This window comes from Oryctolagus cuniculus, chromosome 6, assembly GCF_964237555.1.
Source record: "Oryctolagus cuniculus chromosome 6, mOryCun1.1, whole genome shotgun sequence".
Lineage (NCBI taxonomy): Eukaryota > Metazoa > Chordata > Mammalia > Lagomorpha > Leporidae > Oryctolagus > Oryctolagus cuniculus.
In genome coordinates this window covers 896,982-908,568 of record NC_091437.1, presented here as the reverse complement: position 1 = coordinate 908,568, position 11,587 = coordinate 896,982, and the positions used below count along the sequence as shown (strand labels likewise).

Genomic DNA, 11,587 nt, shown 5'->3' with positions numbered 1-11,587 from the left:
TTTTTACTACAAAGCGGGGGGCGGGGCTCATTCTTTCCAGGTGCTTCAGAGACTGCATCTGTAACCACTGTGGAACAAAAGATGCATGTGTGTTTACAGTGTTGTCAATCAACACATTTGATAAAAATGTTTCTTCAGGAACCCATCACTGAGATGAGGAGAGGCCTATTGTGATGTGAGGGGTCTTTAAAGGTTTGTGAAACTGCAAAATATGAAAAAGTGTGTGTATCATAAAAAATCTCTGTATAAAAATAAATCTATATTTTAATTTCATTTCCATGAACTTAGTGAAGTACCCTTGTATAATAATAGTCTTAAAAATTAATTAAGTATAGTGTTCAAAGTCAATAAAAATGAAAACTGACAGTTCATTTCTCAATATCCCTCAACACATCACAGAGATGCACAGTCACACAGACACTTCCATCGCTGGTTCACTCCCTAGCTGGCCATGACAGCCAGTGTTGGGCTAGGCTGAAACCAGAGTCTCCCATATAGGAGCAGGGGTCCATCCACTTGGGCCATCTTCTGCTGTTTCCCAAGCCATTAGCAGGGAGCTAGATTGGAAATGGAGCAGGTAGGAGGAGACCTGGTACCCATATAGGATGTCAGGGTTGAACTCCGCAGCTTTATCTGCTACTCCACAGCACTGGCCCCTGCCAATTTCTTAAGTCACAAATGGATGCTTGTTTAAAATCTTAACAATGTAGTAATACTAATCATATAGGACAACTCAATTTCTATGAACCTATGAATTATTGATTACAAGACAATATGGAGAATAGGACAGCTATGAACTTGATGAAGTTTTCCATATAAAGTGAAGGGATTGCAAAACATATATAGAAGTTAGCTCCATGTAAAAATAAAACATATACTACAGAGGTACTGTGTGGATTATTACTTCTTTTTTTTTAAACTTTTATTTAATGAATATAAATTTCCAAAGTACAGCTTATGGATTACAATGGCTTCCCCCCCATAACGTCCCTCCCACCCGCAACCCTCCCCTTATCCACTCCCTCTCCCTTTCCATTCACATCAAGATTCATTTTCGTTTCTCTTTATATACAGAAGATCAGTTTAGCATACATTAAGTATAGATTTCAACAGTTTGCTCCCACACAGAAACATAAAGTGAAAAATACTGTTTGAGTACTAGTTATAGCATTAAATCTCAATGTACAGCACACTAAGGACAAAGATCCTACATGAGGAGTTAGTGCACAGTGACTCCTGTTGTTGACTTAACAAATTGACACTCTTGTTTATGGCATCAGTTATCAACCTAGGCTCTTGTCATGAGCTGCCAAGGCTATGGAAGCCCCCTGAGTTCACTGACTCTGATCATATTTAGACAAAGCCATGGTCAAAGTGGAAGTTCTCTCCTCCCTTCAGAGAAAGGTACCTCCTTCTTTGATGACCCGTTCTTTCCACTGGGATCTCACTCAGCGAGGTCCTTCATGTAGGACAGTTTTTGCCATTATGCCTTAAGGCTGATTCTGAGGCCAGAGTGCTGTTTAGGACATTTGCCATTCTATGGGTCTGCTGTGTATCTCACTTCCAATGTTGGATCATTCTCTCCCTTTTTTATTCTACCAGCTAGTATTTGCAGACACTAGTCTTGTTTATGTGCTCCCTTTGACTCTTAGTCCTATCATTATGATCAATTGTGAACAGAAATTGATCACTGGGACTAGTGAGATGGCATTGGTACATGCCACCTCAATGGGATTGAATTCGAATCCCCTGGTAAGTCAGCTTGAGCATGTCCCGAATTGCACATCTCTTCCCTCTCTTATTCCCACTCTTATATTTAACAGCGATCACTTTTCAGTTAAGTTTCAGCACTTAAGAAGAATTGTGTATTGATTACAGTATTCAACCAAAAGTATTAAGTAGAAAAAAAAACATACTAAGAGGGATAACATATCAAGTTGCTCATCAACAGTCAGGGTGAGGGCTGATCAAGTCACCATTTCTCATAGTGTTCATCTCACTTTAACAGGTTTCCTTTTTGGTGCTCAGTTAGTTGTCACCTATCAAGGAGAGTTCAAGGAAGAGTAGGGGAAGAAACAGCAGAAGAAACTCTTCCAGAACAAGTGATTCACAGTGGACCTGCGTGGAGAGCGTGGGAGCCCACAGTTCGGGATACCAGCGGCAGACTCAACATACGTCAGCACTGCAACGCAAGGTGAGCCGAACCTCAATAGCCCGAGACACCGGCAGGCAAGCGGAAAGAGGAGACTAGAGGGAATGACCCCGGAGGGAAAAGTTTACCAGGCTAACTAGAAGAGAGAGAGAGAGAGAAAAAAAAGGTGACTGGTACAGACATGGGTTTCTCTCTCTCCGCTCACCTCTCAAAGGTGAGCAAGACAAAGAGCAGGTGCCATCTTGGACATACGTCATAAGCAGAGTGACCTCAGGTCTGCACTGGCCCTGAGCCTAGCAGAAAAACCTGACTCTGGGCTGGGCGAATTAACAGGAGATTAGGACCTAGTAAATTTGTGGGATTATTACTTCTGCACTTCATATGTAGCTTACAGAGGATGGACTTGTGGTGGCCCTGAACAGATGATGACTTTGTGTGAGTTTAGAGGTTAATCAGTGGCATAAAGATAGTTAATATGAAACCTGGATTTAAAGTGATTCTGAAGTCCATGTCCTTCCTTTACTCCCATTGTTTCTGCCATACCATGGGTGGTGACCTCTTCCATAATACGATGATTGAGTAACCCACAGACTTCTTGGCTCTGCAGCCTCGGGGGCTGCCAGGCCATGTGGACATGGAGATTCTGCACAACTCCACAGACTTCATCCTCCTGGGTCTCATCACCCACCCCACGTGCCCTGGCCTCATCTTTGCAGTCATCTTCTCCATCTTTGTGGTGGCTGTCACAGCCAACGTGGCCATGATCCTGCTCATCCACAGGGACCCGCACTTCCACACGCCCATGTACTTCTTGCTCAGCCAGCTCTCCTTTATGGACACTGTCTACATCTGTGTCACTGTCCCCAAGACACTCCAAGACCTGCTGTCCAAGGAAAAGACCATTTCCTTCCTGGGCTGTGCATTTCAGATCTTCTTCTACCTGACCCTTGTTGGAGGTGAATTCTTCCTGCTGGGCTTCATGGCCTATGACAGATATGTGGCTGTGTGCAGGCCCTTGCGGTACCCTCTCCTCATGAACCGCAGGGTTTGCTTATTCATGGTGGTGAGCTCCTGGGTAGGCGGATCCTTGGATGGATTCATGCTAAGTCCTGTCACCATGAGCTTCCCCTACTGTGGGTCTCGAGAGATCAATCACTTCTTCTGTGAGATCCCAGCGGTGCTGAAGCTGTCATGCACAGACACGTCTCTCTACGAGACCCTGATGTACGCTTGCTGCGTGCTGATGCTGCTCATCCCTTTGTCTGTCATTTCTGTCTCCTACACACACATCCTCATCACGGTCCACAGGATGAACTCTGCCAAGGGCCGGCACAAAGCCTTCACAACGTGTTCCTCCCATATAATGGTGGTGATCATCTTCTATGGGGCAGCCTTCTACACCAATGTGCTGCCCCATTCCTACCACACGCCAGAGAAAGATAAGGTTGTGTCTGCATTCTACACCATCCTCACCCCCATGCTGAACCCCCTCATCTACAGCCTGAGAAACAAGGATGTGGAAGAGGCTCTTAGGAAAGCCCTGGGGAGGTGTGCTGCCTCCCGGAGAATCAGAGCAGGGAGAGTGCCCAGGAAATACTAGGAGTGGGTGATGAAGCAAGTCTCCTTGTTGCTATGGCCAATGACACAGTCATTCCAGAAAGTACTGCCTTGATTTTGAAAAGCATGCCCTGTCATTTTCACAACTCAAAATCACCCACTGAGAAAAGTCATTGCACTGCAAGCACCAGTTAAGAAAAGTAGACAAAAGCAGCAAGCACCTCATCATGGTTAACTTGCTCAAATCCATGCTTAGTCCATCAGCACCACCAATCATCCCAGCAGGCAAGCACCCCTTCTGAGTATCATCAACAGTCATTTTTGATATATTTTTGCGATTTATTTAGAGAGAGGAAGATATTTCATCCATTGGTTCATTCCTCAAATGGTCACCATGGCCGGGGTTAGTCTGGGCCAAAGCCAAGGACCAGGAGTTTCATCCAGGTCTCCCATGTGGGTGCAGGTACCCAAGTACATGGGTCACCTTCTGTTGTTTTCCCAGGTGCATTTTATACATCACAAGTGGGTGCTTTCAGTCTGTATTGATGACCAACTTCTGCACAGAAATTACAGCAGAATTTTACATGTCCTTGATAATTTAACAGCAAATATCCAAAACAAGTGAAATGTTTTCTAATGGTAATATAATAACTTAGCACTTTCCTTAGAAAACTTTTGTGTAGTTTATATGATTGTATTTTGGGTTCTGTATTTATAGTCACATTTTAGCAATGTCATTATCTTCTTACCTAAAGACTTATACTGTGGACACTTACTCTGCCTTTATTCACATAGAATAAAATATCCCTGGAAGTTAATAGCATTTATTGATTGCTTCATTGATTGATTTTTTTAAAAAAAAATGACTTTACCATTAAGTTTGCAATGTTACTACAAACCTACAAAAATACATCTATACTTGAATAAAGTGCACATACATAGAACAATGAATCAAGATATTTCATGTGCTGACTTAACTCCCTGTGGTCAAGTTTCTCAATTTCCCTATTGACAGTCTCTCCATTGTTATGCAAAGGGACAAAGATTTCCTTTCTTAATTGATTGGAGTTAGGTGTGGTGTTTTGATAGGTGTGCAACTTTGATAGGGCATTGACTAAACAAGGATCACACTGAGTCTTCTACCCATTCATTTATGTAACTGACTTCTTCCTGGGTATAGGTCCTAAAATATGAGAAATACAAAGTGGCATTGATTCACCTGGAGTTGCTTTTCTCTAACAGTAAAAGACTTAGAAAACACCTTACAAGTATCTGCCTGCTTACATGGTTGACAATGACACAGCACAGGTCACTCAATCCTATGCTATTCTGTGTCAACAGAGAGACAGGGAAAGCACTTGCTCCTCTAAGTTTCCTTCAGTGTGCTAAGCGCCAGGTTGGTTTTGCCTCAGAAAGTTCCTACTGGTTTGATCTTTTCCTGGCGTTAAACAGAGTATCCTGGAGGGATGGATCTCTTCACCTGCAGATGGAGGCCAGGATTACTTGTGAATGAAATTGTGAAACACTCTCACTACTGGATCCATCCTAGATCCCTGCACTGACACCATCTTCTTTCTCCTTCCTCTTCCCCCACCTAGCACCATCATGGTCCTCCCTATATAAAACCAGTTCACTTCACTCCTACCCATGTCTTCATTCCCTTCTCCACAGGGGCCGACCTGCACCCCGGGCCTCTCTGGATTATTATCTAGAAAGACTTCTGTTCTTACACATCCGAGACTGATGCTTGTGAGTTTAACAGTGCATGTAACTCATACACTGGCAGCTATTTCAAAACACTGCGTGAGGAAGGTTGTTAAAATTTCCTGGAGATGTGCATTGGTGTCTGGGACACAGGAGGAGGGACTTCTGCAATGCTGCTCAGAGTCCAGTCAATGGGATCGCTTGTGGTTACATGTTTGTGCTCCCTTTGGCAGGGTCAATCATTCCCACCACTAAGAATGTGCATATTCCACCTAAATGTGATTTTTTAAAACTGTGAAGTCTCACCATATACATGGTGGGTGCCTACTTTGCTCACAAATAGCACTAACCCCATCCTAATAAGGAGTGACAAGGACATTTTCCCCCAGTCATCTCACCAAATTCTTGTCCAAGTTGACTTAAGGTCACCAGTGTTTCATCTTTCTAAAAACTCATACATTCCCTTGGGAAAGAGTGAGATAATTACATTTGCTTACAATTTGTTTTCAGTATTATCACATTCTACATTTGCAACTTGACATTCACATGACATGCATTGTTCTCAAGCATGAGGAAAAGAGGGAGAGAGAATATTCCCCATTTCCAAAACGCATTCAGCTGCCTTATCTGATTCTGATTCTGGTCCTCACAAAGATCTATGAAGTAGAACACACAGGAGATGTGCCCCATGGGGAAAGGAGAAACTAATGTTCAGAGCAAATTAGTGCTTCATTTAAGCAAGAAAGAACCCTGCCTTCTGACTTCTGGTCTGGTGATGTGGTGCCAGACTTAGGCGCTAATTGACAGGCAATGTCTAAAGGAGAAGCTCCTGGTATAACATGTGACTGCCAGCTTGTTAATCCTAATAATGCCCTCAAGGAGCAACGTGGGGATAAAGCCACACCTGGTCACTGTTGGATGCCAGTGCACTGGTCTACCCAGGGCCTGAAGACCCCAGTGAGGCTGCTCCTGCAGGTGAGGGGCTTAGATGTGAAATTCACGGAACCTTTGCTTTTAAGTGTTTGTTTTATTTGTTTAAGGAAGAAGCATTTATATGTACACAGCATGAAATTAGAATGACAGGAAAGATAAAATCTACCATTAAACATTTTCTTAATTAACCAGGAAGATTTCAGGTAACTGAAAATACTTGGGCGATTATTCAGCCTGGGGAGAGAATGGAGACCTGTGTCGCCCAGAAGATGACAGTGCCTCCCCGCCAAGTGGAGTCCCTCCTCTAAAGGGAGGGACATGAAAGCAAAATCCTTCAGACACACGCAGGAGGAGGGAACACTGGAACAACAGGTAACTACTTGACATCCATGGGTTATTTAGCTAAACAACAGGCTAAGTCACAGTTAAATAAACTAAAACAGACCCTTTCAGGCAGGTTAGTACTGGGAGCAAATCTGAAGGACAACTAAGGTCAGGTCACATATTCCCCAAACATTTGCAGGGGAGCTTCCTTCAAACTGTCAGAGACTCAGAGGTCAGGTGAAAGTGTACAGGTTCTGTTTCCATTACATCCCTCACATTAGCTGAGAACGTCCAAGTGATGAACAAATGCCTGCAACATCAGCTCTGACTATCCAATGTTGTTTCTTTTCTTCCATCAGCCCTTGAAGCTTATTTGATTTTATCAAATTTTACTCCTCACATAAGCAAAACCAAGGATCTTTCTCTTGCTCGGTGATAGACCCAGGCACACAGAAAAGTCCCTGCTGTGTTAGAGAAGTGTGCTCTCCACCAATACCACTGTAATGGACCAGTGAAGGCCATTTCATCTCAGGGGCTTCACACTCTAAAGCACAAGCCTGATTCTTCTAATCTTGTCCCTGGGCATCTCAGGTGTGAAGAATGGCAGTGGAAACAAGGTCAGTGGAATCAGGAGACTTTTGCAGACCAGGTAGAATTGTATGCTGAGGGTAAAGCTGGGAGCAAAACAACTGTCATCAAATTCTTTCCAAATTCCCCTATTGTTTTTTAAAATTTTATTAATTTATTGAGAGGTAGAGTTACAAACACAGAGAGGGAGAGACAGAGAGGTCTTCCATCTGTTGGTTCACTCCCGAAATGGCCACAATGGCTGTAGTTGGGTGGATCCAAAGCTAGCAGCAGGAGCTTCTTCTGGGTCTCCCACATGGGTGCAGGGACCCAAGCACCTCAGCCATCTTCTACTGCTTTCCCAGGCCATAGCAAAGAGCTGGATAGGAAGTGGAGCAGCCGGGAGTAGAAGTGGCTCCCATATGGTTTGCTGGCACTGCAGGTGGAGGTTTAGCCTATTGTGCCACAGCGCTGGCTCCTGTGAAGAAATCCTGCCTCTACACCATGGTCTGCACTTGGCATTTGGTGTCAGAAATAGTGGCCAGGTTCTGCAGCATCTACCCCTTTGGAACGTCAGTTCCAATCCTCTGCCTGGGACACCCCCTTGCCAGGGTGAGCAGGGTTGGCGTGCTCATATTCTACCTCCTCACGTGGCACATAAGCAAGAGGCAGCAGCACCAAGCGTTCAGCAACACACTTAGTAAGGGGAGCACTCAGTGGTGGGAGCAGTTTTTGTGATGCCACCCAGGAGGTCGAGACTGCCTTTGCTTTTCCAGGGATGCTTAGTTGGGTAACTAACCGGAGAGTCTGACCTGGCCCCAGCAGTGAACGGCCATGCTGAGAATGTCTGGCCCTGTGATGGCCTCCCCAAGGGGCTGCCCTGTGACCAGCAATGCTGGTCTGCCTTCGCAGAAGTGCCTGCCTAAAAGTGACAAAACTGCCCCAACAGGCCAGCTAAACACAGCATGGGAATTTGAATTCTGATGACAGAGTTGGCATTTGACATGAAGTCTGTTTTACAATACTGTTTAAAAGGAAAATGTCCAGGTAGGCATTTGACACTACTTGGGATGTTCACATCCCATGTGGAGGTGTGGAGGTTTGACTGCTGCACTGCTCCCGACTCTAGCTTCCTGCTAAGTCACACCTGGGAGGCAGTGGTGGTGGCTCAAGTGCTTGGGTCCCTGTCACTCATGTGGGAAACCCAGATGGAGTTACAGACTGCTGGTTTTGCCTGCTGCAGGTATTTAGGGAGTGAACCAGCAGATGAGTTCTCTCCTTCTCTCTGTTGGTCTATCTCCCTCTCTCTACTCTCTGTCTTTTGAATAAAAAATACAATAAGTAACCAAATGTTTTTAAAAATAAAATAACTCTTTAATCCCCATTTGTAAAAAAAGAAATTATCAATTCCCAACTTGACTCTCACTGGGATTAAACATGACAATATGTCTGATCTGATTTCATCATCATTTAAAAAATCATCTGTTATTTTTTACTTTATGTTTCTGTGTGGGAGCAAACTGTTGAACTCTTTACTTAATGCATGCTAAACTGATCTTCTGTATATAAAGAGAATCAAAAATGAATCTTGATGTGAATGGAAGGGGAAAGGGAGTGGGAAAGGGGAGGGTTGCGGGTGGGAGGGACGCTATGGGGGGGAAGCCATTGTAATCCATAAGCTGTACTTTGGAAATTTACGTTCATTTAATAAAAAAATAAAAAACAAGAACTGGTGAGAGGAAGTCTGGCAAACCAAAGGGAAAATAAATTGCTGGATTAAGACTTGAAAAAAAAAGAAAAGAAAAGAAATAATCCCCATTTGTGGGATCTGTACCTGGGAAATTCTCAGGGACAAGTATGCAAAATCTCACCATTGTTTACCACGTGGATTTAGCTCTGTAAGCATTCACAGAGTTACTGCAGTAATGTCACAATTTACTGCATAAGGATTGAACCTGGGCTCACACATTTTAAAACGGTTTCCATGTGTGTATTGTAACGGTTGTGTCCTCAGAGTCATTTATTTTGAGGGAGCTCTGCCACCCCCTCCCCCTCCCCCTCACCATGCAGGGTGCTCTGCAGTAGCATGGTACTTTCCCACAGCTGAGGGAATTTGAACGCCCACAAACTCAGTTTATAATATCGCAGTTCTGAAGGTCAGAAGCCTGGCACTGGTCACACCGGGCTGGGGTCAGGTTGCTGGGAGAATGGCGCTCCTGCTTGGACGGTGAGGACAGAATCCATCGCTTGGCCTCTTCTGGTGTCCAGCAACCACCCTGGTTCCTGAGCTCACCGCACTTCCTGTCTGCAGAATCAGGGGCTGAACCGCTCTGACCTCTGCTTCGATACCAGGTCTCCCTTAACTGTCCTGCAGGGCCTCCACATGCAGAACAGCCCAGATCAATCTCCTCATGTCAGAGTCCTTCTGTGGGGCCTGCAGGCAGAGTCCTTTGTACCACAGAAGGCAGAGCCACAGGTGCGGGGGACCAGGCAGGGAGCTCTGGGGGAGCTGCTGGTTTATTTAACACTCAGGCAAGGCTATCACAGCTTCATTGCATTTAGTGAAGTAGAAAGTTAATGGTAAGTCCTATGATATTTTTAGGAAAAATTTCCGGGTAACAAGAAGCAAATGCAGAGAACAATTAATGGGTGATGATTTCCTTTCTGTCTGTTTCACAGAGAGTAGATTCAGACTGTTCTATTAACACCTACCAGGTGGTCTCTGGATGAATCATAACACTTGAAGCTACAGTTAGCTCTTTTGTAATACATGGACAGAGCTGACTGACCGGTGTCACAGCAAGGACAGCTGCAGAAGACAGAGGACTGGTGAGTGAGTGCTGCCCTGGCAGACAGCTATGCTGACATCCCCTAGCCTCAGCCACGTGAGCTGGTTGTGAGCCATAGGGGAGTGAGTTGTGAGCCATCAGAAGTGCATTCTTGCCCCAGGGGTGGACAGCTCTGTTAAGACTCTGGAGCCTAAAGTATGACTACTCTTTTATCAATGAACTTTTAATGAACTAAAAATGGCTTTAGGCAATGCTTCGCTTCAATTTCTCTGAGCAATGGAATGGGCCTTAAATGAGTGGTCAGGGTATCCAGACCACCTGACCTAGACCTGCTGTTGGCATGCGCTGCTGTTACTAACCCCAGGGAAAGTGCAGAGAGCAGGGGCCATCATCCTGCTAGGATCTCCTCTGCTTTGTACTGGATTCTACTGCCCACATGCCCTGTCAACAAATTCCTTTGGGAAGCAGGTGTGGCTCAGGCCTGCTGAAGAAAAACCAGCTAAATTTGAATTTCAGATAGTGAATCTTCCCAGTGTGAGTCTATCAGAAACAAGAACTACAAGACATCCTTGATGCTTCTCTGGAAGTCACATGGCTGAGCCTGCAGGACTGAGACTGTGGGGCCACAGAGAGCATGTCCTGGCCCTCAGGTCCAAGTACAAGGGTGCTGGGTACTCACACCACCAAAGCCAACACTTGGGAGGAGAGCACTTTACTGCAGGGGTGACTCTTGTAGAATCAGTCTTTAACCCACCGACAGTAAAGATAAAAATCTGTTCTGAAACTGTGCCCTGTGGTTCTCACACCTCGCATATAGCTTGTAACCAAGTGCAGCTATGGCCTCTGGGTGAACACTGGCAGAGGGCAGCCTAGCTAACATCCTGTTCCTTACAGGACTGTTGGGGACATAGCTTCAAGCAGCCACCACTTAATTGTGAATCCCCATCCTCTGTTTCCCAAACCCAGAGTAGCAATGGGGAGCCATGCAGGGTGTAACAGAGACTGCTTGTGAAGAATTTAATTCTGAAAGGGGATTGCCAATAAGTGAGAGAGCAAAGGCTATTTGGAGAAAGACCCTCTAGGGCAACACCAAGCAGTCTGAGCAACAGTGAGGACCCCCAGCGCTGGTTTCCAGTAGCAAGAAAGAGCAGAGACCCTGTAAACACCCGGCCCCCACCCTCTGTTCCTCATTGCTCACTTTAGCCATTCCGTCCCTCCATGAGTCACTTACTGAGACCAACCACACGCTGGGTGACTTCCTGGATGCAGGCACTACAGGAAGAGCAGGACAGGTAAGGTGAGAGCCCTCCCCAGGCGTGGCAGACAGCCACGATGTCACCCAGTCCCCATGGCCTATTCAGTAGCTGGAACAGAGACTCAAATAAACAGGGACATTCTCCTAGATGAAGAGCACAATGGCTCCTGCTGCCAATTCCCTGCTCCTGGATTGTGGCCTGGGAAATCTCATCCTAGCCAGACCCCCACCTTACCCCACCCCACCCCGAAGTGTCGTCTCCACTGCCTCTTTCCCATGTGGAGTGTGTTGGGTCTTGTTTCCCTC

General features: G+C 45.4%; 1 protein-coding gene across 1 annotated transcript; it reads left to right on the top strand.

The window, feature by feature from the left end:
* Positions 1–2,786: 2,786 nt before the first annotated feature.
* LOC127486241 (olfactory receptor 2T2) lies at positions 2,787–3,752 on the top strand. Its single transcript, XM_051830027.2, has one exon. It carries the CDS (start codon positions 2,787–2,789, stop codon positions 3,750–3,752), a length of 966 nt encoding a protein of 321 aa, XP_051685987.2.
* Positions 3,753–11,587: the final 7,835 nt, after the last annotated feature.

Bases quoted from the DNA above. Each gene is read 5' to 3' on its own strand.
- LOC127486241 (XM_051830027.2), top strand. From the start codon at position 2,787: ATGGAGATTCTGCACAACTCCACAGACTTCATCCTCCTGGGTCTCATC.